Source organism: Chlamydotis macqueenii, chromosome 6, assembly GCF_036417535.1.
Source record: "Chlamydotis macqueenii isolate bChlMac1 chromosome 6, bChlMac1.mat, whole genome shotgun sequence".
Classification (NCBI taxonomy): Eukaryota; Metazoa; Chordata; class Aves; order Otidiformes; family Otididae; genus Chlamydotis; species Chlamydotis macqueenii.
In genome coordinates this window covers 20,540,862-20,567,690 of record NC_141561.1, presented here as the reverse complement: position 1 = coordinate 20,567,690, position 26,829 = coordinate 20,540,862, and the positions used below count along the sequence as shown (strand labels likewise).

General features: G+C 34.5%; 1 protein-coding gene and 1 long non-coding RNA gene across 4 annotated transcripts in view; one reads left to right on the top strand and one right to left on the bottom strand.

The window, feature by feature from the left end:
* LOC104481836 (sodium channel protein type 2 subunit alpha) overlaps positions 1-26,427 on the top strand; it is a 48,429-nt gene extending 22,002 nt beyond the window's left edge. The window contains exons 17-27 of the mRNA XM_086750863.1: positions 7,803-7,920; positions 9,745-9,899; positions 11,023-11,196; positions 15,153-15,275; positions 15,541-15,822; positions 18,253-18,306; positions 19,095-19,232; positions 21,642-21,746; positions 22,148-22,418; positions 22,788-23,733; positions 23,794-26,427. Coding sequence (XP_086606989.1) covers positions 7,803-7,920; positions 9,745-9,899; positions 11,023-11,196; positions 15,153-15,275; positions 15,541-15,822; positions 18,253-18,306; positions 19,095-19,232; positions 21,642-21,746; positions 22,148-22,418; positions 22,788-23,733; positions 23,794-23,965 — 2,538 coding nt within the window. The 3' untranslated portion in view covers positions 23,966-26,427. The remainder of the gene's footprint in view (positions 1-7,802; positions 7,921-9,744; positions 9,900-11,022; positions 11,197-15,152; positions 15,276-15,540; positions 15,823-18,252; positions 18,307-19,094; positions 19,233-21,641; positions 21,747-22,147; positions 22,419-22,787; positions 23,734-23,793) is intronic.
* Positions 1-26,829, bottom strand: part of LOC147600200 (uncharacterized) — a 61,657-nt gene that overhangs the window by 8,070 nt on the left and 26,758 nt on the right. For all 3 annotated transcript variants that reach the window (XR_015258909.1, XR_015258910.1, XR_015258911.1), the window contains exons 2-3: positions 23,829-23,893; positions 5,190-5,308 (exon numbers count right to left, since the gene is read on the bottom strand). This is a non-coding gene — a long non-coding RNA (uncharacterized LOC147600200). The remainder of the gene's footprint in view (positions 1-5,189; positions 5,309-23,828; positions 23,894-26,829) is intronic.

Sequence of the window (26,829 nt, the reverse complement as noted above, 5' to 3'; positions counted from 1 at the left end):
TTTTGAAAAACAAGCTTTTCCAAATTTTTAGTTGAAGAGACAATCTAGTATATATGTGCAGAATAAACAGAGACAAAGGACATGTTTCCTTTTATATAATCATAATATTTCTGTGAAGAACAGATGAAAGCAAACTGCTATTTAAAAAGATTAGAGGAGATATTAATAAAGAATATTAATACTCTTTGCATCTGATTTTTAAAGCTCACTGAATTCTGCAGAAATCAGCATTATTTGTACTGGACAATCTAACAGAGATGCTAACTGAAGCTAAGGAGAGCAATAACAACAGTTTTTGAGTTCTGAAGTTAAAATGATGGGGGAAGCCAAGGGAACGATGTCGGTATTATAAGGTGGATATGTAAAGTAAAAATGATAAGAAAAAATAGAATCACTGAATGAAAAAATATTGTTTTCTCGGATGATTCTGGGAGTTTTGAACCAGTCAGTTCAAAGAACCTTCGAAAGGACCTTAAACTGGGTCAGCTTTAGGAAAGCAGTCAGTTGTCGGCAGCTGCAGATTGAGAGGGGAAGCAAAATCATGGATTTCAGCAGGATCCTGGGAGACACTGAAAATTCAGATTGCACTGGAGCCACAGCACAGCAGACTGTGTCTGCTGTCAACTCCCCTGGCACCTGAAGACACAAGGGCATTAATGGAGTGTATCTACTTGTGCAGACAGCCTGGATTGCTTTGTCTGGATTGTTTTATTTTCTTTTGGGGTTTGGGGTTTTTGGTGGGTTTGGTGTTTTGGTGGGTTTTTTTTTTTTTTTTTTTTTTTTTTTACTATTTGTTGTGGGCTTTTTAGGTTTTGGGTTGTTTTATTTTGAACTGTCAATGAATTTACCTATGTGCTTTCCAAATTTTAGAAAATATGTTTATTCTAGTAAAGTGTAGTTAAATTAAACTTAAATTTGAAAGGTATAATAAGGTGACTCTTTAGGAGGTTCTTTGATTGTAGAGTGCAGTGTTCAATAGTATTACACTCATTTGTTATTTCAGCACCTCATTTCCTGATGCTTGATTTGTTCTCTCTACTTTTTGGAGGTTCTGTTACTCCATGTATTATGGTGACCTCTCAGTTGAGAAGACTTTAGGTTACTAAGAGGCCTCTTAAAAGCAAAGCAAACAATATTCATAACTTGCTTTAAACTGTGCTTTGTAAGGAAGTGATAATGTCTGCTCAAGAGCTGCAACATCTTTTACATATTATTAATCTGAATAAAGGATACTGGCCACCTTAGTATGTTTTAATAAAACTTGGTTTTGTGGAAGCAATGTCTGATGAATCCAGGTAATTTATTCTTGCTCTGGTAACTGTGTTAAATCTAACCCTTACCTGGAAACTATCCAGCCGTTAAAGACACCTGGTTCTTCACTAGTTTATATGTAAGAATTGGGTAACAAAATCTATGCCTTCTCGCCTCTGATATTCAAAATTAAAGATCAGCATTGGCTGTTTATGGGGTATTATTATCTAGTATTAATTTTAACCAGCTCACATTTGTAAAAGTGGCTAAGGATTGACATAGTTGAAAGACAACCATAGGAGGATACGTAAATTAATAACAAAAACCCACATCATGTACACTAGTTCATAGTCAGTAAGGAAATTGTCTTTCATTTTGGAGATTATTTCAGCTTGCTTTTTCAGACTTTCCCTTTAAATGGGAGAAGTTTATATTGCAGTTGTTAGAGAGCTACATTTTTTGGTGAGCCTTTGATAAGTCGTTGGTGAGAAGTGAGATTAGATTTATACCAGACTAATAAAACATAGATGTGAGCTACTTCAGGAAATGACATGTTCATTGCTAGGCATGGGTTTTCATTTTTGCATTGCTGTCTCTCTGTTACAATCTATAATGCACCTTAAACTATTTGAAATACCTATTTTTTAAGTCATGCAGTTAAAAAAGCTAACAATTCATTGCAAAATTGCTTGCCAAGATGTTTTTATGTTTGACCTGGTACGATTGATTTTTTTCTGTTGTTTTGCCTGCAACTTCTTTAAGAAAGTGTATCAGAGATACATATTTAGCCTCTAGTGAAGACCAGGAATAACCTTGAAAATTAAATGCAAGGAAAAATATGTATCTGTTATTTTTAAAGTCTAATTAGTACCATTTAGAGGATGCTTAAAGCTGTAATATATGTAGTGTGGGTGTATCTGTTTGTCGTTTGGGTTTGGGGGGAGATTAGGGGGGTTGGGGAGAGATTTGGAGATTTAGGGGTGAGGCAGTTTGGGGTTGGTTTGTTTTGTTTGTTTGTTTGTGTGATTTTGTGGGTGGTGGGTTTTTTTTTGTTTGGGTTTTTTTTGGTTTTTTTTTTTTTTTTTTTAAATTTCAGCCCTAAGTCCAATATACATCTAAGAGGTTCAGATATTCTGCTAATTTTAGCTCTTTCAGTATGTCTTTGGATATGCTTAAAGCTCTAATCAACAGCTATAAATGTTATGTTTTGCAAATGTGTGACTTATCTAGAAAACACATTTTTACATAAGTAGGAATCCATACTTCTGCTGTTTCCAGAACTCAAGCAACATAAAGGGTACCGTGTTTTAACATCATTGCGTACCATTCTTACTTCTCGCAGGAGTAAAATCAAGCTGGATCAGTCAAGAATGCAGATCTGGTGCTTTTTAACCAGGCAGAGCAACATGTCAGCACGTTTACACAGGTTATCTAAATAAATCATACATATAACGATCACCTTTGAGATTGATTGGCCTGCATGCTACTCAGCTACAATCTATTTTTCCCCATCCATTGCAATGTAGTGGAAACATGCATAGTCACTCTGTAAGCTGAGTCCCATGACTCACGTCACAGCATGGTTGGGGGCAACCCCAACATGTTGTTCTTCCCTTGTTACATCTTTGGTATTTTCTGTACTAGTTTTGTGGCATAACCTGCATGCTTTGTAGGTTTTTATTATTGTTAACTGAATTATTAAGCATCAAGACTGTTCAAGTTTAAAAGAGGTTAACAGCCTATGATTTTATTAAAATTGACAGGTAAACTTCGTTGGACTTTTTCTATTCATCTGTTGAACCATATTTTTAGCTGTCATGTAATTATGAACATTTTCTGATCATGTTCATTTGACCAATGCCTTTGTAGTATTACATATACACAATTACTTATATGCTAAAATGTTTATATCTTTTGATATAAATTGTTTCATGTTTGTTCACATTGTCTTTTATAATTTACACTTCAGTTTTCTCATATAAGAGAAGCTAAAATATAGGATGACAAATTGTTCCCAGGAGTCTATCAAACTTTTTTTGAGTACGTGTGCGTAGTCCTTTTGAATATGGATGTAATAGTTTAGTTATATTCTACTCATGAAGTTTGTGTATATTTATATTAGTTTTCCTCTTCATCATCAATAACAGTTTCTTTGTGAACTTAATCCACTTACTTTATTTTTAGACGGATATAAAACATAATTTCAAGCAAAAATTCTATGTAGGATTCTATGTAGGTGTCTAAATAAATCTAGGTGTTTTAAAATTATATAAATAAGGAAGTTCGAGAACAAGGGGTAATGGTTTTAAAATAGAGGGAGGTAGATTTACATTAGATATTAGGAAGACATTTTTTACAATGAGGGTAGTAGAACACTGGAACAGGTTGTCCAGAGAGGTGGTTGATGCCCCATTTCTGGAAACATTCAAGGACAGGTTGGATGGAGCTCTGAGCAACCTGATCTGGTTGGAGATGTCCCTGCTTCTTGCAGGGGGGTTGGACTAGATGACCTTTAAAGGTCCCTTCCAACCCTAACGATTCTATGATTCTATAAAAATTAGGAAAATCCAGGATAAGGCTGAAATTAAGACAATTGTTAAAAAGACAAAATAGGAACTAATACTGTCCTAAACCTCTAAACTCAGGAACTCTTGAACTATAAAACAAGCCTTAACTGAGCCAAGCTCATGTTTCTTAATGATCTCTTCTGAATAGCTAGGCTTGCCATTTAGGTGTCACTGAAGTATTCCTTTTCCAAATACAATTTTTGTTCACATGATTTTGTTGTGGAGTCCTGCATTGTCTTTCATGTATTCTTTTGCACTGTGTTATATATTGTAAGTATTTCAAGTCTCACTTTTCTGCCCAGGAGGCTTGTAAGCTATTCAGAAAGATAAAATGGAAAAGTATCTTTATAAGGATTTTTCCAAACCATTTCAGAAAAGGCACTTAAGTAGGGGAGAGTAGAATGTGGTAGTATACCATCCTATTGGTGGAGATGTATTGGGGGAATGATTCTGATTTGATGGATATTGTTTGTGTAACACTGCTCCTGCTTCAAGCTGCTGCTGTCATGAATCTGGGCGGTGTAGAACAGCATGCGAAATAGTAAACAAGGGGCTTGTAATCATTTCACTCAAAAATACTTGAATTATTTTCATTGTCTTACTGTAACCTTCCTTGCATAATAAGGTGATGTTTTTTTTCTTTTCGTTTTTTTTTTTTTTAATAGATATGCATGCCTCTTTTTTTTTTTTTTTTTTTTTTTTTTTTTTTTTAATTACACAAGACAATGTTTCCCTTTTATTTCTTATATTAACAGCTGTATTGCTGGTACATTTGCTCTTTGCTTTGGAGGCTGGGAACCATATCAGATAGTCCTTTACTATTTGAATATCAAAACGGGAATGACTTATAAGTGGAAAGCACAGTTGGTTGCAACATGTGAATAATCAGTGACCTACTTATTATTAGCTCTTATTACGGAGTTTTCTTTGAAGTTATTATTTGCAATTTTGTGTACAACTTAATTTATTATTTTTAAGATGATATTCAGTAAAGATTGACCCTTTACTAATTACCTCAAGAAATCCTAAGTGGCTTCAGTGGGACAATTTATAGTAGTAACATTATTCTTGCAAGTATTTTTGCCATTATACCTTGACTCCTTCAGGAAAAAAAGAGATCCTGAGTCCAAATTTTGTCCTTATAACAGTATGGTGGATATTTGTATTGAAAAAATGAATATATTAAAAATTTCAATAGCTTTTCACTGCCAACAATGAAAAAGAATAAAGGTATTATATTGAGGGAATTTCCTCCAACAAAAATGTTTTAGCTCCTGATTTGCAATTATCAAGGCAGCTAATAAACTTTGGAGTATATGAGTTGACCCATCCAATCCAATGCTTAGAGTATATACAATAAGACATTCTTACCTTAGTTTGGTAAACTTTGAACAGCAGCGAAGTACCCTGGAAGGTGAAAGATTAATGTTTCTGTCTGTCTTAAATGTCCTGTTCCTGGAGTGATTCACAAAATCAGATCTCTGTGAACTCTGTATGTAGCAAAGAAACTAAATGAATTTTAAATTAGAACAGGAAAATCTTCTATTCATATTGTGGTTTACAGTCTGGATTTTTTTGTTGTTTGATACATTCATCTTAGTGAAAAATATGAGCACACCACATGAAAAAGAGAAACTATGTTTAATCAAATTTCAAGCACAGGATTATATCCTACACTGTCCTTAGAAGAAAGAGGGAACGAGGCTACCTATCCTTTATATAAAAATAGTTCATTGGGTCTCTAATCTGATTTCTAGAGTAAAGAAAATTTCCTTTCTTAACTAAAAAATAAAAATACTCTAATCTCTGATTGAATGAGATATATAATGTCATGTTCTAAACATATTGATTCTTTTCAGTTTCTTTTCTGTTTATTGTTGTTCATCTTTTAATGTTGTTCATTCATAAAAATCTGTATTCTTTATGTTGAATTCATGTCATCTGCTCAAATGGTGTACTAAGTAGCTTACAGTTCAAATGATCCAGGGTACTTCACGTTGTTTTAAATTTTTATTAGCAATATAACATAAAACTTCTTACTCTTAAAAAAAAAAAATAATAAAAAAAATTGATTTATAATTCAGTTTATTTCATTTTACCCACTACTGCTGCAACATTTTGCAATATATATGCTATGTCACGGAATGATGAAAGCGGCATATTAATAAAATTACGGAGGTATATAGTGCTATGCTCAGATTCAGTAGAATTAGTGACAGGAAAATGTTTGCTGTGAATATGGATATTTTAAAATTAATACTACTAAAATTAAAAGAGATGTTTACATTAAGTAATTTGGGGGTTCTATTCCAGATAATAAGTTTCTAAAGTAGCAGCAAAGTTGCAATATTACTTAATCATTTTTAATAAAAGTTAGTGCAGAACACTGGGTTACTTTTTCTTATTAAATTTTCCCTGTCTGCTTTCACAAGCATAGCAAAGAAAATTATTTGTTTAATACCTAAAATAATTTTTTCCTTTCACATTTTGTAATTGACGTTATATGTAGCTTGATTGGATAGTGCCTGTAACTTGTCTGCTTTTATATCTTAAATGTCTCTTAATCATACAGGTCTAGCTAAATTAACAAAAAAGGTGTTAATTCTACAAAACTGAGGCTGTTTTACAAAGTGTGCTTACATCATTCCCTACAGACATTTAGTTGTGTGAATTCATTACTGATATTATATACTTCTTGATATTAATATTGTAAAATGTCAGAATGCTGTGACCAAAACTACTTTGACTTAGTTTGGTACTCATACTCAGATTAAGTGTACAGGACACCATATCTTCCTTTAAAATCTCCAGACTATGGATTTTTGCAATGCATCTGCAGATTACGAAATAAAAAAATAAATTAAGGCTTATTCTTTTGTTACTAATTTTTTTGTACTAATGTGACTTACGTAATTTTAATTATTCAAACTAAACCAAAAAAAGTTCCTTTCTTTCTGGTGTTAACTGTACAGATATGTGTACCAGAGTAATGGGTAGTTTCAGAATGCACAATGTAATACATATGTGCATTAGCAAAAAAAGAATGCAAATTAATGCCAGTTGAAATGTATTTATCGTACTTATTCCTCTTGGAAACTTACTAGTATATATGAAAAAAAAACCATAAAAAGTGTTCATATGATAATTATGGATTAAGATAGGGCAGATTTAATTTGTTTTATGAATGTGTTGAGAGTAATGTTCAAATTTGCATCTGAAACAAGGTTTTATATTATTCCTGATTTTACTTAAGCATTTTCAAATCTAGGTCATATCTTAAAATGAAAAATAACTAAATTATCTGTGGTTAAAGGTAACCAAATTTAATAATAAATTGTCATATATTCCAGAAATTATTAGTTTGTATCATATGGATGCCAGTGAAAAAGAACTGATAATTCATTCCCTTTATTTTTGTATTATGAATAATGGGCACTGAATTAAAATAACTCCTTAAAAATCAGCTATATTTTCTCTTTTGGGCAGTTTACCCTGACAGTTCACAATTTCAAGTTTTTTTTCCTGTCAGGAATTACTGTCTTCAGATTGAAGAGAGTGCTCTAATGAAAGTAGCTACCAACATACATAATCTTAAAGTGTAGAGTATAACTGGTATTCATTTAAAATGTAGCAAAAGAAATTATAGTAAGACAATAACAGTAGAAAATGAAATGAATAGACTATGTATAAGGAGATCTACCTGTAATAGTTAAGTTTGGTGAATGATAATGCTGTACTATATTTAGACCAGAAATTCTGAAATTCCTTGAAAGATTACATGACGCACCTTGTAATCTCTAGGTAGAAAGTGGATGATTTATGCACATTTCAACAGCATTGACTGCTATATGTGGATGTTTGTGTGTATTTCTGGTGACAAATATTGTTCTTATTACTTGCACAGTGTTGCATGCTTGAAGTTAATTATGGTTTTAATAATGTAAATATTAATAAAGTGTAACTGTTACTGAATTTTATTTTCAGAAGCTAAATTTTTCCAGCTCATCTGAAGGAAGTACAGTTAATTTAGCTCTCTTTGGAGAAGAAAAAGCTGAAACTGAACCAGAAAATGCATCAGAGCTACAGGCATGCTTTACAGAAGGTATGTTTTACAGAAGGTACGGAAATAAAATCTGGGGTTAGCAACTACATTTTGGTTGTTTGCAACAAGCATTGGCAGTTCAAGGAAGCTATTTGCTACAGCAGTCCCGGATCAATTTTGCCTGTTGTAGATAGTTATACTGAAGTCTGTGGAGCCGTTTGTGTGATGCAAAGTTAAATATGTGTGTAATGGACCGTTTATAGTATTTTTTAATAAACATTCATCAATTCGTAATCCTGTTGATTTACATTACATTTTCAGTAGTGAAATCTACAAGACCAAAGTTTACACCAGGTTCACTCCACTGGGAAATTTAAGCCAGAATCATGTGATCAGCCATGGTCCCTTCATAGTGCTAGAAAGCAGTTCAGTGGATGGTTCAGACCTTGAAAAGTTTGGCTCAATGAAGTTTTTATCATGACATGCCCCATTAATGGAGGGAGTGAGTGTGTAAATATAATGTGGCGTGCAACAGGTGAATGACAGCCTATGTTTTTATTCAAGTAGAGAAGTCTTAACTGCATACTTGCAGGTCCTTAGAGGCTTCAATTTACTTTAGTTCTGTATAGCTGTATCCTTTAGGGGACTACTGAAATTTACTGTATAGGAATGTATTTCCAATATTTGTGATATTACAGATTTTATTTTCCTTTTAAGTAATGATTAAAATCATTCAAAAGAAAATATGTTCCAGGATTAACTCTCCTATCCTATCCATGCTTTTTGATTTACAAAGACACCCTTGACTTAGGCTAGGACTCTTGTCCTTGGAAATATTATTTCACTCATCTTTAAAAAAAAAAATGTTTAGGAATCTGAGGCTGTACTGAATATATCAAGCTCTTGATTAAAATAATAAAAGTGCACTTCTGGAATAATTTCACATTATATTACAGTTCTTCCTTATCCTTATATTATGAGATGTCTATCAATCCTTTGGCATAAGATTAATTTTTCCATAATATAGGCATTTTGAGTAGTTGAAGGTAAGGTAATGCTCTTAACGGTGGTAGCTGTTTTATCTGAGCTGATGAAATATGGTGTAACTTACTTGTGACATATAAACTTAATGACACTCACAGAAAAACTAAAATACTGCCTTTGGGACCTATTAAAATAATTTTAAGTTGGTTACATTTCTATGTGATTAATGATTTTTAAAGATCCTGAGGTTCGTTGAAAATTGTGCCTTGGGGATAAGGTAGGGAGCTCTCCAAGGTGAGACGGAATTCTGTGGATGGTTGCCACAAATCCGTACCGTATGAAAAAGCTCTCTCAATCTCTGGTGAAATCAATAGTTTATGTCATGAAAGATGTATCCTTAGTCACTCTTTGAAGCAGAGGTCATTCCTCAGTATAATAAAATAGAGGGTGTTTACATCTGTGTGATTAATTTGAACCTTAGCTGAGAGACAAAAGTACTTTTAAAAGAAGCTGCTGTACTCTTGAACTAGTTCATGTGAAAGTTGCTATGTGTTTACGCTTTTTGTTTCTGCTCATTGACAGTTCTCATGAGTTCTCTGATTATCTATATATAAATGAAAAATAATTTTAAAATTGTTTATAAATAAAAGATTAGCGCAATTAGATGACTTCTTTTGATTCTAAGCTTGATGTAGCATTAAGGTAGTAGAAAAATTATGTATATGCAAATTTTCCTGCATCCAAAGTATCAAATTGAGAAGGTAAGGATGCTTTAAGTAGCATGCAGTAATTTGAAGCCCTGACTGTCTCACAAAACAGGAACTAGTTAAGAGTGATTTTGCTTTTTCAGGATAATGAAAATTCTACCATATATCAATTTATCATTGTTTGTATTATTAGCCTGTATACAGAAGTTTAAATGCTGTAAAGGCAGTATGGAAAGCACAAAAGGAAGAATCTGGTGGAACCTTCGAAAAACCTGCTACAAGATAGTAGAACACAACTGGTTTGAAACATTCATTGTCTTCATGATTCTTCTCAGCAGTGGTGCTCTGGTAAGTAAAGCATATACCCATAGAAACATTACCTATAAAAATGTTTTATCAAAGATAGTATTATAACACAGCTATGTTCATTAGGAAAAACATACAAAGTTGCCTTGAGAGAGCTTGGAACTAAATTCCCAGGATATTTTGGGTAGTGCATATAAAATCAGTCATTAAAGTTCTGCTGTCAAATAACATTCTGCAGATTAATTTTTGGTGAATACAAGGTGATATGTGTGTGAGAGGGTACTTACGAAAAGGATTACCCTAAAAATCTTCTTTAGGAAATTATAAAAATCATACAAAGTGAATTGCATGCAATAACTGGAACAATTACTCTACTTGAATTCCTTTATACTGTTCTTAGTGACATTTAGTCCTTCACACAGCTACTAAGTATTGGGGTTTTTTTGGTTGTTGTTTGAACTAGAATTTGGTATATAGTGTAATTATCTTTGCCTAGCACCTGAAGCACCATGTCCCTTCCTTTCTCTCTGACCTTGGTGTTTACAGGGTAGTTTCTCTCCACTTTTTTCTTCAGTTCTCATGCTACCATGTGGTATTTTGCCTTTACTTAAATATGTTCTCCCAGAGGCACCACCAGCTTCACTTAATGGCTCAACTGCTTCCTGTGGTGGGTCCACTGTGGAGCCAACACAGGGCAGCCTCTGGCCTCTTCTCACAGTGGCAACCCCTGCAGCCTCCTGCTACCAAAACCTTGCCACCAATGCCCGGTATTAGGATTCAGTAAGGATCAGCAGCAACGTACTATTTGGTCACCGTAGCTCATTATTCACTTTTGTTAGTTGAATTTATTATAATCGGGAGACTGCTTTCTGGCTGAGCCTGACTGGACTTTTCAGGGTGACAAATTGTAATTCTGTGTTGACTGTTATTGAAATTTCCAAAAATCTTTTGGCAACTTTAGTCATTATATTGTACTTCAATTATCAGGCAGTAATAAAATATAAAACTTAAAAAGAATGCAATTGTAATCTCTGCTCATGCAGGGTAAAGCATCCAAAGTTGAAAGTGATTTTGCTTTGCCATTTTTAATTCAGTTCTTTTGGCTAAATTTGTAGTTTGCAAACACCTATGAATATCTGACTTACCTGCAATCCATTTTTTACAGGCTTTTGAAGACATATATATTGAACAGCGCAAGACTATAAAAATCATACTGGAATACGCTGATAAAGTCTTCACTTACATCTTTATTCTGGAAATGGTGTTAAAATGGGTGGCCTATGGTTTTCAAACTTACTTCACTAATGCTTGGTGCTGGCTGGACTTCCTAATTGTTGATGTAGGTACTATACTTTCTAAGTGAATGTACAGTGAAGAATATAAATTTGGTTTAAAAGAACAGAAAATAACATACTGGTGAATAAGATTCTGTTGTAATTATTCAGTGAGTAACTAAATCTGCCTTTATATTTATGCTATTATTGACTCCATGTGTTCTGTCTGTGTTTTATTGTGCTGGGTCCCAACCAGTGAGTGAGGACTGTCAGCTGATTGGACTTCTGTCTTCTGGATTTGGTGACAGAGAACAAGGAGGAAGCAGACACAGAAGGGAAAGGGAAGTTTAAGTGAGCACATGAGGCTGTGGTAGGACAGTTGATCCTGGGCTTAATAAATCACTGGCAAAGAACTGCAGGGGAGAATGGTATCAGGAAATCAAGAAGGCAGCAAAATATGAGGGGTGGGGGCAAGGAGGCAGCAATTGAAGTAAAGGACTGAATGAAATTGGAAATCATGTCCTATGGATCACTACAAAAAGGTGGGAATTATTCATTCGCAATCCTCATTTTGATTGTTATGACGCTGTGTACTAGGCTGCAAGGCTAATTTCAGTGCAGCTCTTCCACTTTTCATTGGCACGTGACTTTCTAAAGATTATTTTTTGGAAGCTGAAAATGTTTTGGTTTTGTTTGGCTCTGTCTCGGATCATAGAGAATGGCTCTCGTTGCCTCTCTGAATTCTCAAATCTTATAACAGAAAAAAAGACAGATTTTAGGTGACAGAATTCATGTTTTTCAACAATTACGATTAAAAGTAGTGTTGAAATTGCACTCCAAGGAAATTAATGAAATTAGTAACATTGCATGGTATGTTCTTATAAAGGAGTTCTTTCTCTTTGCATAGACATTTGAGTGGAAATTCAGCAAATGGACAGGGGAAAATTATTAATCACATGGACTCCGGAATCTAGGACAGAAACTTTGTCCCCTGTGAATAGAATTGAAACCTACCTAATGCTCTTTTTTAAATATTTTTTTTTTTTGAGGGAAAGGCACACGTAGAGTTTGTTATGTCTTCCTCACTTAACTGTGGTTCTCTTTAGTATCAGTTATAGAGTGAGGGCGCAGAATCCCCATTCTCAAAACTGGGCAAAGCCAGTAAAATGAGACATAACATATGTTTTCTCTGGAAAATGCAAATTTTTACCTTCTTATTTCATATTCTCTCCATTCTTTCTGTTGTGAACACCTAATATGTATTTACACAAAGTTTAAAGTCAACATATATTCCCAGAAGAGATGTCTTGATCTCTGAGAAACTTCAAAGTATAACAAGTTCTCCCCTTTCCTTAAGAATAAATTCTGCAAAACAAGATACCCTCAACAAGGCAAAGGAAAAAAAAAGTTAAGACTGTCTTTAAGTGACGCTGAAATATATGTATATTTTTGATATATTTGCTTTCTTCATGGATGCCATAGACTTATGATGTTTTTATAGCAACTCAAATGTTAAATGAAAAAATATGACAATTTTATAATTAATGGGAAATCAGCAGCAATCATCCAAGTGGATTTTGTCGTCTTTGCATAAAATTGTTGATGCTATGCTTTAGTCTGATTTCTCCTTAGAATTCCAAGACAGTGTGTTTCCAGAACCTAGTGATACTTAAATTTGCATTTCTGTTTGTCCCTTAGAGGTATCATTTGTGAAACTGAAAGAAAATAAAAAATAAGTAAATAAATTTATTACCATTGAAGAAGTATTCATAATTAGTATCTTTGTACAAGCCTGTATTGTGAAAGGTTGGTCTTGAATTGTGTTTCAGATAAATTATTCTTAGTAAAGCATACTGTATCTCCATATGGATAGGTATGGGCTATTCCTTTTTTCAGTTATTTCAGTGCTTTCCTGTAGCCATTTTCATCTCTTGCTTTGAGTGCCTACATCTTATGACCCTATAGCAGCAGACTGTAGGATAATTTAGGCTGGAAAGCACCTTTGGAGGTTTTCTGGTCTAGCTTCTTGCCTTGAAAACAGGTTCAGCTTAGAAATTAGCTCTAGCTCAAGGTTGATTAGGCTAATACTGGTATTAGTCTAGTCAAATGTTTAACAGTAAGGCAGCGCCTTACAGGATTTTTTAGGCAAAGTGTTCTGTACCTATCAGCCTAAAGTCTGCATCTGTCTTCTGTTTGGAAAAGAACTTATAGCATACAAACAGAAATTCCTACCTACTGCGATGTTTGCAGTGTTTCTAGAAAAGGATAGTTAGCCCCAAAACAAGTACAAATGCTGGTTTTGCTCAGCCTTCCATTTGCAATTTCAGAGGGTATAACGAAAAAGAACAAACATGGGATTTTGTAGTGTTTGATAGCTTGCTTGCATTACCCTTAGAGGAAAGAAATCTGCATAAGGCTTCCTCATGTGTACATGCAACAGGAGACAGCCATCTGGAGTGGAAGACATGGTGAGGTCAGAAGTTATTGACTCCGACCAGAAGACAGCAGGACAATCAGCTTTTGAGCTCTTAATGCAATTGTACTGAAGGTTTCAAAAATTCTCGTGGGTTAGACCCTCTCTTCCACAAGAGTAATGTTAAAGGAGGAACTAAATCTCAAGGCACATTTGTTGTCCAAAACACAAGCAGTTTAACAAATCCAAAGAAAGATGTTTCCACCTTAGGTTAACAATGTGCTTTTGTGCAAATGCACTATTTGGTAGTTACAAGAACAGAAAGCTGAAGTGAAGCTGAGGATGGATTGTGTCCGACATGTATCATTACAGTGTGTTTTTTAAATTTCCCCTTCTTTTTGTTATAATATGGCTTTTGAATTTACTGTATTGGTGAAAGCATATAATATTATTTTCTAATTTTACATCTTATAAATGTTATAGTTAGCACTTTTATATGTGGAAGAAAGTTTGGAGCTGGTGTCAGGAGTTGTCCAAACCACAGTCATACATATGGAAGAGGAGGAAATTGTTTATTAAAAAAAAAAAAATTCAAAATGCTTGCATGCACACATATCCACAGATGATACCCAAAAAATTAAGCTTTAACTGCCATCAGTATCATGTGATGGAATGAACTATTGTCTCTCACCTTTCTGCCCTCCAAAAAAAAGCATGAAAGAGCAGTATGTTAAATTGTATTTTAGTTTCCAAAGAAAGATAAAATTATGGGATCATTAAGTAGAGATGTGCTAATCTTTCAGGAAGAGGATTCCTTGCAATGCAAATACAGTAACTGCATTATCTAAGAAAATATGGTTATCTGATAGGAATAGTTGAAACATATTTTCTCGGTATCTTCTCTAGAATTATGCAAGTAAGGCATAATGATCTTAAAGTCTCGATGGATTCATATGCATTAATGCTTTCTGTGTGAAATGTTTGCCTAGCATTTGAATTTAAAGAAGGAACAGTCTTCTGAAACTGTTCTAGTTGTGTTTATATAGGAAATCAGATCAATGGCATAAATGAAGATCCTTCCATTCAGTGAATGTATTCTTTTTCTGGATCTTTTCCTTGTTTTCTTTTTTTTCTTTTTTAAGTGCAATTTTATTTTCTTGAACTACATGACCTAGTTATAATTACTTCAGCAGCTGAATTATCTAGATTTTTTTATGGGCTATTTAATAAATACAGGTATAAATACAGTCATCCATGATAAGGCATTGTAGTGATTACTGACTTGTGTTTCACATATTGCACAGATATATTTTATAATGTCCCATTGTTTAGCCCATTTCAGTACTCTAAGGTGGATAACTCTAAAACAGTTTATTGAGAAAATAAACTTCTATTTGAATTCTTTTTATCCAAATTGCCCTTCATTTTGCACAGGTATTATGTGTATTCTTCTAACTAGCACTCTGTGATGAAAATGCCAGAGATTAAGCTTAGGGTCGTTATGAACTATTTTCTGATATCTAGATCAAAGTTTTCTTACTCTAGGCCTTGCATTTGTATTGTGAGGCTATTAAAAAAAAAACTTTTCTTTTGTTTTGTTTCCTCTAGGTCTCCTTGGTTAGCTTAGTAGCTCATGCCCTTGGTTTCTCAGAACTCAGCGCAATTAAATCCCTCCGAACATTAAGAGCTTTGAGACCTTTAAGAGCTTTGTCACGCTTTGAAGGCATGCGGGTAAGAAAAAAAGAAATAGTATGTGAACAAATCCATTAAAATATACCTAATTATAAAATCATGGAGGAACACTGAACTGCCTGTCTGTTTTCAAGGCCAACAGTTTTTGATTGTATTATGTTTGTTATTCCTTTTCTGTTGACATTACTTCAGTGTATTTTAATGTTTTACATTAAGTCTTTTGCTATATTTGAAAAGAAAGAAATCTTCTTACTACTCTACATAGTATTTTTAAAAAGTTTTTTTTTCTATGTTTGTTTACTAGGTGGTTGTGAATGCTCTTACTGGAGCAATCCCATCCATTATGAATGTACTTCTGGTTTGTCTTACATTCTGGCTAATTTTCAGCATAATGGGAGTAAATTTGTTTGCTGGCAAGTTCTATCGCTGTGTTAACACCACAACTGATGAGCAGTTCCCACCAGAGGAAGTCAGTAATGCAACTGTGTGTAAAAATCTTTCATTCACTGCTGAGGATGTTCGGTGGAAAAATGTGAAAGTAAACTTTGATAATGTTGGAGCTGGTTATCTTTCTCTGCTTCAAGTAGTAAGTTTATAAATTTTGATAAATTAATTTTCCAGCTTTACGTTTTTAGTAGTAACATTCAGTTCCATATTTTTCAGTGTTATTTCACAATATATGAGTGGATATGAGATTTGATTTTATAGTTGTGTTCTCTGAAGCTAATTAATATTGATTATGGTAAAAATCTGCTACATTCTGTGGCCATTTTGGAAGAGCAGAAATATCTAATATCTGCCAGATGGATATAAAGTTCCTTTGCACCCAGCCACTAATACCATTTCAAGTTCTACAGAAATACAGTATCGAGTGAAAAAAAAAATGCAACTAGGATTAATTTTCTCTTATTTACTTGAGCTGTTAAGGCATGTTGATGTAGATTTTTACCATGTTAGTCGAATAGATACATTCTGGGGCTTATTTAGTCTTCAAACAAGAAGAGAGCCAACTATTGATTGAGAAAATTTTTAAAATTCACTTTTTCCTTTCTTTTCTTTCTCTTTTTAGTATACCTACTAGTCCCACTCCAGTCATTGTCTATTATTATCAACTGGTTTTTTTGGAGGTAGTTTTTAGCCTGTTTACAAAATCTAGATGAGTAGTTGCAGAATTTAATAGTGCTAGATTTCTAGCAAGCCTTTTTAGAGGCAGGGTCTGTAAATTGGAGCCAATAGGAAAGTAGTATGTATTCCTAATCAGGTTCACTTGACAAACTGCTTCTGGGAAAATATTTGTGCTCATAAGCACTTGGTAATTATTCTGTCTTTAAAAATCTCCAACTGGTAGTATTTAGTAGTTAGTATTGTGCTAGCAGGCTATCATCTGATTGCTCCAGGGAGTAAGAGTAGCTGTTGCTAAACAGGACTAGGCAATTGCATAAATTACCAGTGTAGAGGACAGCAGTGCTGTTAGCTTTTATAACATACCTTGCATTGAGTAATACAGCTATGTGATGTTTGCAGTAAACATACCATTTATACCTTGTTTATATTTAGTATCATAGCTCACAGTTGTAGGTTTGATGGAAGGCCCACTAGACGCATAAGGAATCAGCTGGGTGACTGTGTCCAAAGACTTACAGTCAATGGCTTAATGTCCAGTGGAAACCAGTAACAAGTGATTTCTTTCAAGGGTCTGCCCTGGGACCAGTACTATTTAATAGCTTCATCAATGACAGTGGGATTGAGTGCACCCTTAGCAGTTTACAGATTACACCGAGCTGAGTGGTGCAGTTGATATGCTTACAAGGATGGGATGCCATCCTGAGGAACCTTGGCAGGCTTGAAGAGTGGGCCCATGTGAACCTCATGAAGTTCAACAAGACTACATGCAAGATCCTGCATCTAGGTCAGTTCAATTCTCAGTAAAGACTGAAGGATGAATGGCTTGAGAGCAGCCCTGCAGAGAAGGACTTGGGGATACTGATGGACAAAAAATTGGATGTGAGCCAGCAATGTGCGCTTGCAGCCCAGAAAGCCGGGCTGCATAACAAGAAGTGTGGCCAACAGATCAAGGGAGATGATCCTCCACATCCACTCCACTCTTATAAGACCCAACCAGTACAAGAAAGACACAGACCTCTTATAGTGAGTCCAGAGGAGGGCTAAGAAAAAGATCAGAGGGCTGAAGCACCTCTCCTGTGAAGAAAGGCTGAGAGAGTTGGGGTTGTTCAGCCTAGACAAGAGAAGGCTTCAGGGGAACTTTATTGTGACCTTTCAATATATAAAGGGAGCTGATAAGAAAGATAAAGGGTCTGTAGTGACAGAACAAGGGACAGCCGTTTTAAACTGAAGGAGGGTAGATTTAGATTGGGTATAAGGAATAATTTTGCTTGTTGGTTTTTTTTTTTTTTTTTTAGTGATAAGATAGTGAGACAGTGCAAGAGGTTGCCCAGAGAAGTTGTGGAAAGCCCGTAACGGGAAGTGTGTGATGTAGTGAAAGATATTGCTGTCCATGGCAGAAGGGTTGGACTAGATAATCTCTAAAGATCTCTTCCAAGCCAAACTATTCTATGATTCTATTATTTTCTTAAGATTTCTTGGGACTACTTATCTTCTGGCGTTTCTTCTAGGACTATTTGCATATTCTGTCTGAAAAATGCCAACCCATGGTAGCTGATTTTTGGAGTCCACCTCCAGTTTTTTGGTAGTCAGAAAGTTAGAACTGAGAGCCTTCTTATAAATAGCAGTCTTTTTGTTATGCTCAGATATTGATTGCAACTCATCTCATATAGAGTTTATGAATTTGCATGAAGATTAGAATTTGTTCAGTGCTAAAGTATTAGGAAGAAGTATTCCACAGTAAATTACTTCCTGTGATTACTTCATTCATGTCTTACCAGAATTTTAATATTCATCTTTGTGGGTGCAAATACATTGCAGAAGATAGTGTTTCATTTAGAATGATTACAAATTTGGAGCTTTGATAGAAAATATTAACAAACTTTGTTTTTAGGCAACATTTAAAGGATGGATGGACATCATGTATGCTGCGGTTGATTCTAGACAAGTGAGTGCAATGTAAAATTTACTGAGTGAAAACAAATGTAAGGTTGATGTAATGCTTCTTGAATGACTGTTGAAATAAAGTAAAATATAAAGAATAAAAATGTAAAACCTTGATAAATTTTCTATATAAATCTATGCACTATAAATTAGTTAAGTGCGGATACTTTTAATAGGTAAAAAAAATTATAGCAGTAGATCTACATAAAGTATTTCTAATAAGTCATCTGTAAATAACAAAACTAAGGAAATCTGGTTTCCTATTAACTGATGTCACTGAGATCATACAGATTAGGAAACAAGTTTTTCATGTGTCTTGAAAAATAATCCATCAAGTGACATCGCCTACAATAGCTAATCCAGAGCTGCAGACCCTGGCAATCTCAAAAAAAAAAAAAAAAAAAAAAAAAAAAGGTAATGCTGTTATTTGCATTTCTCCTTTATCTTACTCTTGATTTCCATAAAGTCCATAGGAACTGAATTGCTTTTGAGAATTGCACACTTCTGTCAGATTTAGTAGGAATTACATGAAATGTCAAATGTCATTTGAGAGGAACTGGCAAACAGAAAGGGGAGGAATAGCAGATCTGTGTGTGTGCTTACAGGCACCTGTATTAAATAGATTTTCAAGTTCAAAGATAAGGCAAGTGAGGGTATGCTCCAAAACAGCTGTTTGTCCCCACTTGTCAAGGAGTTGCTGTCCAGCTGGATGCAACTTCTGTTCTTGCTCAGTATTCTCTAATTTATCTTAACTGTTATTTGTGATTATTGCTGTTTTTCTATGTTACATAGACAGGGCAACAGCCCAAGTACGAGGACAACCTGTACATGTACCTGTACTTTGTTGCCTTTATCATCTTTGGATCATTTTTCACCCTGAACTTGTTCATTGGTGTCATCATAGATAACTTCAACCAACAAAAAAAGAAGATAAGTATCACATGTTTAATTTTCACAATTCATTGTTATTGAGCATTCAGCAAATGTATGTAAGGATGAATATGAGTGTCTAAAATTTCTCATAGTAATATAAAGAAAAATCAGCCATTAATATTTCCTTTTATTCTATTCAAAATGATGAAATAATAGTCTTTCCTTTTTAAGGCATTTGAAGTAATCTAAACTTACACTGATTGTCTGAGTGTTCTCTACGTCCCTGTACATCAGAAAGTTATATTGTTCTCTGCTTACCCTTACAGTGCTGTGACAAAGCTAAGTGGAAATGCAGATGACATAATTCAAGCAAACAGATGACAGGGAAGAAGAGAATGTGCAAAACTACAAATATCAAAATTGATAGATAATGCATAGCAGTACTGTGAAGGCCTTCTTACAAAGAGACTAATACAGACCAGCTGGATGCTGGAACTACTGCTCTGTATTGTAAGATTAGAGAGGGCTGGGACACTGTCTCATGAGTCAGCAGTGAATTTGCAAGAGAAAGAAAACTGTTGACATTTAAAAATGTGTAGTTTTTCTTTTCAACTGTTATTTAAATGAAGACAGGATTGTGTGAAGAACTTCAGGAGCATTTAAATGGATTAAAACACAGACTGTGATGGCAAATTAAATTGTACTTGCTATTTAAACTATAAATGCTGTCTAAGACCTACAATAGTCTTATTTTTCTGTACACATTAGGAGCAGAATCACACTGGAATATTGATTTAAAAAAAAAAACAAGTGAGCTAAGTAATAGCAAGACAGTGCGTAATTTATTCATTTGTGATTCTAGATTGTTTCTCAAGTTTGATTCACTGTACTGAAAAAATATGTTGTTAGACTTAGTGCAGTGGAAACTTCTGGTAAATCTTTCTACTTGAGATTGGAGTATGCAGCTTCATATGTTGCTCCTTCAGATCCTTTGAGTCTCTTATCTGCAGACCCACATGACAGAAAGGATGAGTTTGTGGTTCCAAACCTGATGACATCTTAATTCTCCAGGATGTTTGCACCTCCGTTGGAATAAATGTCAGGGGCTTCCAGTACTTAAGGGGAAGGTGGTTCTGTTTCTTATCCTTAGAGAGGAGACTAAGGTTATATACATGCTATTGGCATTTTTGACTGTATGTAACAAGGTGACCTTACTCAGTAATGAGGTGATTATAAATTTGTTAAGTTCACTTGGCACATGCTGTCTGCTGGAATCATTGTAACTCAAAATGTAGAGAAGGGTTCCTGCTAAAGGGCTTTTTCTGGCAGCATGGTATACACTGGCAGCCATTACGTCAGCGAGACAGCAGAAATCCCCAGTTCCTTCATAGCTTTTTAAAAAAATTCACACTGGGTAAAATCTCCTGACAGAGTCACATCACATTTCCACTATAATCAGCAAATTAATTTCCTATTTTTCTTCCAAAACTCTGTTTTCTAAGAAATTAATTTTGCTTGAATATTTGGCTTATGAGGACAGCATCCTAAACAAGATCTCTTTTGACTTCTAAGTCTTCATGTCTAAATTTAGCCACAGCTGAAAGACTCAAACACATCTTCATCCAGATTCATCATTGCTTTCTCAATCAGATTGACAAAGTCAGTGTGACAAAGTGACAGAATCACCTGTGACTCTGAAATTCATTTCTAAATGCCACTGCTTTGGCATCATGCATACCTGGAATGCATTAAAGGAAAAAAAAAAAAGAAGTTACTTGTTAATATAAATTGTATTTCTGACAAATGTTTCCATATGCGTATTACACATACCAGTCTAGATACTCTTTTACTCAGACTGCTGCCCTCTTATTCAGGCAGAAAACCCCAGAGTAAGTCTATGCTTCTAACAATCTCTGTACAATGTCAGGGGATGATCAAGCCTCAGTTAGACTGTGGAAGTATTATTGTGGCAGAAAAACATCTGAACTGAGATAATTGTACTCACATGATAAAACATGCATCTTGAAAAGTAGCCTCAGTAATTTTTTTTCCTCATATGGTTTTCTTGAAGGCATATCAGCTCTCAGTGAAACTTTCTACCTTTGAAGCTTTATTATTTCCAGTTGTTCGATTTACAATGTGGAGTTTATGACATTAGATTTATAAGTATTTATAGAATGCATATTTTTACAAGGGTTTTTCGGTACATATTTAATTTAATTCATCAGGTATGTATTTTTTTAATAACAAACAGATAGCAGTTCTGTATTTTTTCTTCGTTCATTAATTTGTTTTATTTTTCCATCAAGATGTGTCAGATATTTTGATAATCTTTGATATAATTACTATGTTTTAGTAACAATGTATAAGAAAGAATACATGGTTCATAAAAATCATGTTCTGCAATGTTGTGGATTAATTCATTCAAAGGCTTGCCTGTAATCGGTGCTGGTTTTATTATTTTACCTTGGAGGTCAAGACATTTTCATGACAGAAGAACAAAAGAAATACTACAATGCAATGAAGAAGCTAGGATCCAAGAAACCACAAAAACCTATACCTAGACCAGCAGTAAGAACGTGTACTATTTTTGTATCATCTGCATTTGGGAAGAAATTGCAGCAGTACATTAACTATCAAAAATTATCTTCCTTATCTCTAAAATGCTTTAGGCCTAACTGAAGTTAGCCCTTCTTTCTGAAATGAAACATGTACATATTTCTGTTCTGCAAGAAAAATCTCAGTAGACAATCAAAGAATCTGAGGAAATAAAAGCCTGTTGATTTTGAGGGGCAAACTTACAGCTGGCAAATAAAGTTGTTACTGGACAGTGCCTTTCTTAGATTGTTGGGGTTTTTTTCAGCCTTTTGCTTGGTTGTGTATTTTGGGGGAGGAAGATGGAAATGGGAGTGAGGAAAAGGATGTTTATGATGTACAAGATACTATCACCTTTTCTTTTTTTCTCCCCTCAGAACAAATTGCAAGGTCTGGTGTTCGATATTGTAACAAAACAAGCATTTGACATCACCATTATGGTTCTCATCTGTCTTAACATGGTCACCATGATGATAGAAACAGATGATCAGGGTGAACTTATGAAGAGTATTTTATACTGGATTAACTTGGTCTTTGTTGTCCTTTTCACTGGAGAATGTGTCCTCAAACTGTTCTCACTCCGTTATTATTACTTCACCATTGGCTGGAATATTTTTGATTTTGTGGTTGTTATTCTTTCAATAGTAGGTAAGAAATTCTTATATTCATAATATACTATATTATGAAATATAGTAAGATGTATTAAATGCTTTATCTCTTTAAAGTTTTGCAGATTAGAGGAAATACTTAATTTCTTGTGATTATTTAGGAAATGAAAAGCATACGTTAGAGTAGTAACTTTCTTACTAATTCTGCATACGTTTTAATACTCCTTTTTTTCTTTTCTGAGTGCTGGGGAAAAAAAGCTAAAATTACCTAAAAAGCACATAAAATATATCTCCAATTATAATTTTAATTAATTCCACAGGTAGAGTTGTTCTTCATTCATACTTTGTTTGGGAAAATGCAATCTGTGATAAAATGCTACCCATTATATTTTATTTTTATGTTTCACAGGTATGTTTCTAGCTAAGGTGATTGAAAAGTACTTTGTGTCCCCCACTTTGTTCAGAGTTGTACGACTTGCCAGAATCGGTCGCATCCTGCGTCTCATTAAAGGCGCTAAGGGAATCCGCACTCTGCTTTTTGCTTTGATGATGTCTCTTCCCGCTTTGTTCAACATTGGTCTGCTGCTGTTCCTGGTCATGTTTATCTATGCAATATTTGGCATGTCCAACTTTGCCTATGTTAAGAGGGAAGCTGGTATAGATGACATGTTCAACTTTGAAACCTTTGGCAACAGCATGATCTGCCTATTTCAAATTACCACATCTGCTGGCTGGGATGGTTTGCTAGCCCCGATTCTTAACAGTGGGGAGCCAGACTGTGACCCTAACAAAGCTCACCCAGGGAGCTCCGTTAAAGGCGACTGCGGCAACCCTTCCGTTGGGATTTTCTTCTTTGTCAGCTACATTATCATATCGTTTCTGGTAGTGGTGAACATGTACATTGCTGTGATTTTGGAGAACTTTGGTGTTGCTACTGAAGAAAGTGCTGAACCCTTGGGTGAGGATGACTTTGAGATGTTCTATGAGGTTTGGGAAAAATATGATCCAGGTGCAACACAATTCATAGAATATAGCCAATTGTCTGATTTTGCAGCTTCTCTGGATCCTCCTCTTAATATACCAAAACCAAACACAAGTCAACTTATTGCAATGGATCTGCCCATGGTAAGCGGTGACAGAATTCACTGCCTTGACATCTTGTTTGCTTTCACAAAGCGTGTGTTGGGGGAAAGTGAGGAGATGGATGCCCTCAGAATACAGATGGAAGATCGATTTATGGCAGCCAATCCTTCTAAAGTCTCCTATGAACCAATTACAACCACATTAAAACGGAAACAGGAGGAAGTGTCCGCTACTGTCATTCAGCGTGCTTATCGACGTTATCTTTTAAGACAGTCAGTAAAGAAACTTTCGTTTATGTATCAGAAAGATGGGGTTGATCTGCTTATCAAAAGAGATATGTTTATTGGTAAGCTAAGTGAAAACTCACCTCCAGAGAAAATGGATATGTCTGCATCCACTACATCTCCGCCTTCTTATGATAGTGTAACAAAACTAGAAAAAGAAAAATTTGAAGATGACAAATCAGAAAAAGAAGACAAGGGCAAAGACAGAAAAGGAAATTAAAAGACATAAAGAGATTGTCCATAGTGAATGTTTACAAGCCTGAGAAGATGACATTTTTATCAACAGCACTCTTATTGGAGGATTATGCCAAAATTTCAAGTTTTTACATATTTACTCGCTGCTACAGTCAGTGCCTGTACTGAGACAATGACATTTCACTAGCAAACTCTCAGTCTGTAGCAGGGAAACAACCTTACCAGAGAGAAATAGTTTTTATTATCAGCTGGCACTAATGAAGAGGAGACACAAAATTTCTACTTGGACTGTAGGAACCCTTAATGGAGTGCAAAATTACCAGTCCTAATAAGTCTGTATTTTTGTGGAATAAGTGTATCCACTGTGTACATTTCATCTCCTATGTATGTCCTATGTGCCTCCATTTTTTTTTCATGATCTCATTTGCTTTAGTTCACATCCAGCTATTTGTAATTGTGCTGTGCTGAGAAAAAAAAAAAAAAAAACATACTCTTGCAGAGGAACATAAATGTCAGGAATACATAATTATGGCATCATAATGTGAATGTAGTTCTCTTCAAGCCACTTCTAAAAGCAAAAAACCAAGATTCCAGATTACTGAACCTCAGGATCTAGATCAAATCAACAGCCAATGATAAAAAATAACAGAGTATAGATAGAGAATTTATCAGAAAACAAAACAATGGAATAATTTTCACTGAAAAGAGACTGGTAGTTTAGTCTCATAGTTTTAATATGCTTATGTTTAATACCTTTTACTAATTCTTAATTATACAGTCAATTTCAGATACAGTGATTTAAATAAATGATGCTACACACACAGCCCCTGTTTTGAAAAATGTGAAACTATGAAAAAAAAACATCATTACTTTCAGAGTCCAAGATATCTTGTAATTCCTGAGAGATTTAAACAGCTCTTTTCACAGAAAAGCTATGAATGCCAAATTGTGTGCCCAAGGAATTACTGAAATAAAAAAAAAAAGTTGTAATCTTTTTTTTTCTTTTTTTAACTGTAAACCCTGTAATTTCATGAGTAGCTTTCACACTTCGTTCCAAAGTCTGTTTCTGAATTCATTATTTCCCATGAATATCTCCCACTTAGGACAATAATCAAAGCTACGTGTATAAATTGATAGTGAAGTACCTTTGGGGACAAGTACTACCTTAATGTATACCTCAGGCTTAAATTTCCGTATTTTGAAAGGATGGGTCATGCCAGAGGGTCATACACAAAATACGTACATCAGAGGTGGTTTTAATCCCCTATGGCACTTTAGTCAGGTTTCCACTGTATGTACTGCAATCTTCCATAGAAAGCTGAGGTGACTAAAAGGATGCACTTAAATCAGCTTTGCCCTGCATTGTGGTTTAGATTACTTTTTTATCATCCAGTCTGACACTATATATGTAAGTAAAATTCCCTATGTTATTTAATCAGTTGTTTTATGCAGTGGTACCTGTTTGAACAAAGAGACAATGACCTAAGTACTGTATTTATTGAGTCAAATACGTACCCTAGTAAGTGTAGCTTATAACATTTCAATAGATAATATGATATATTCTGTAATACTCCAAATAATTGGGAAGCTTTAACTGATGCATGCTTGCTGCTATTATCCTACAGCTATTAAAGTCTAAGATGGGAAGACATGTGAGTGGTAAAAAGAAAAAAAAACTATTCAACAAGACCATCATTCCTCATACCAGTAAGCAATAGTTTGCTGCTATTATAGATTTTATTTCGTTTGAGTTTTGTAATCAGCAAATACGCAGTAAATAACCAGACTACACAGGACAAATATATTGCTTAAAAAGTGGGGCTAGAAAAAAACTTTTATAATAGATATCTATTGATCTATTATTGTTATTTTGAAAATAATTTTATTTTATAAAATTTTATACTTGCTATAAGAAACTACACATATCTTCATGTTGTTAGTAATTTTTTTTGCTGTCTGTCTGTGACACCTTGTTGGGAAACCTAGGATACAATGTGAATTGGTAATTGCAAGTTCCTGCTAGTTATATTAAACTATTTTAATAAGGAAAAATTTTAAAAGAAATGGACAGTACAGTTCTTTTTCAGATCAGTAGGTAGGTCTTTGTATGTGAAAAAAGATAGAAGAGTTTCTTTTGAAATTATAATCTATCTGTCAATTTTCAGTTTAATCTTAGTCATAGAAACATTGCTTTTTCCTGGTGTTGGTCTTGCACTGCTTTTTCTTGTTGATTCATACTGCAGTAGAAGCGCTTTAAATATAATTTGTTATTCAAAATCTTTCTTCATGAGAATGAATAGTGAACTTGAGCAATGGACAGTGGAATACACTGCATTTCTTACAAAAGAGCTAGAATATAGATGGGCTCCTGCTTTTATAGAAACTCTTGGCTCATAGCATACTGATGAACTGCATGCAGGAAGTTGTTTTACCAAAAATAGCTACATTGCTAACAACCCAAAAGAATAAAGATAACCTTTTTATGTACTTGGTTTAGTCTTTGTGGTTTTATTGTATGAAGTTTATACAGATTAATAAGTAATGGTTGGTAAAATTGAGGGGGAGCAACTTTAGCAATGAGGAAATGTGTTTTGACATCTAGATCACATGTCACTTTATGATTCAGATCAGTATCATCTTGTCACTGTCTGGATGAAATGAAATGCTTATGTTGTCTTAAATAGAGAAGTTTTCCTATAACTCAGAAAAGAATCACATTCCAGCTATCTGGTTTTTTTTCTGTCAGATTTTTGAGTTGCCCAGGAAGAGCTCCAGTGGTGTCCTCTTGTAGCCAAGTCCAGTGGAGGCTGGCTCCACATTCTTGCAGAGCAGTGGATCCAGCAGACGCTGCTCATCCTGGGGTGGGTGGTCTGGGATCTGTCACCACAA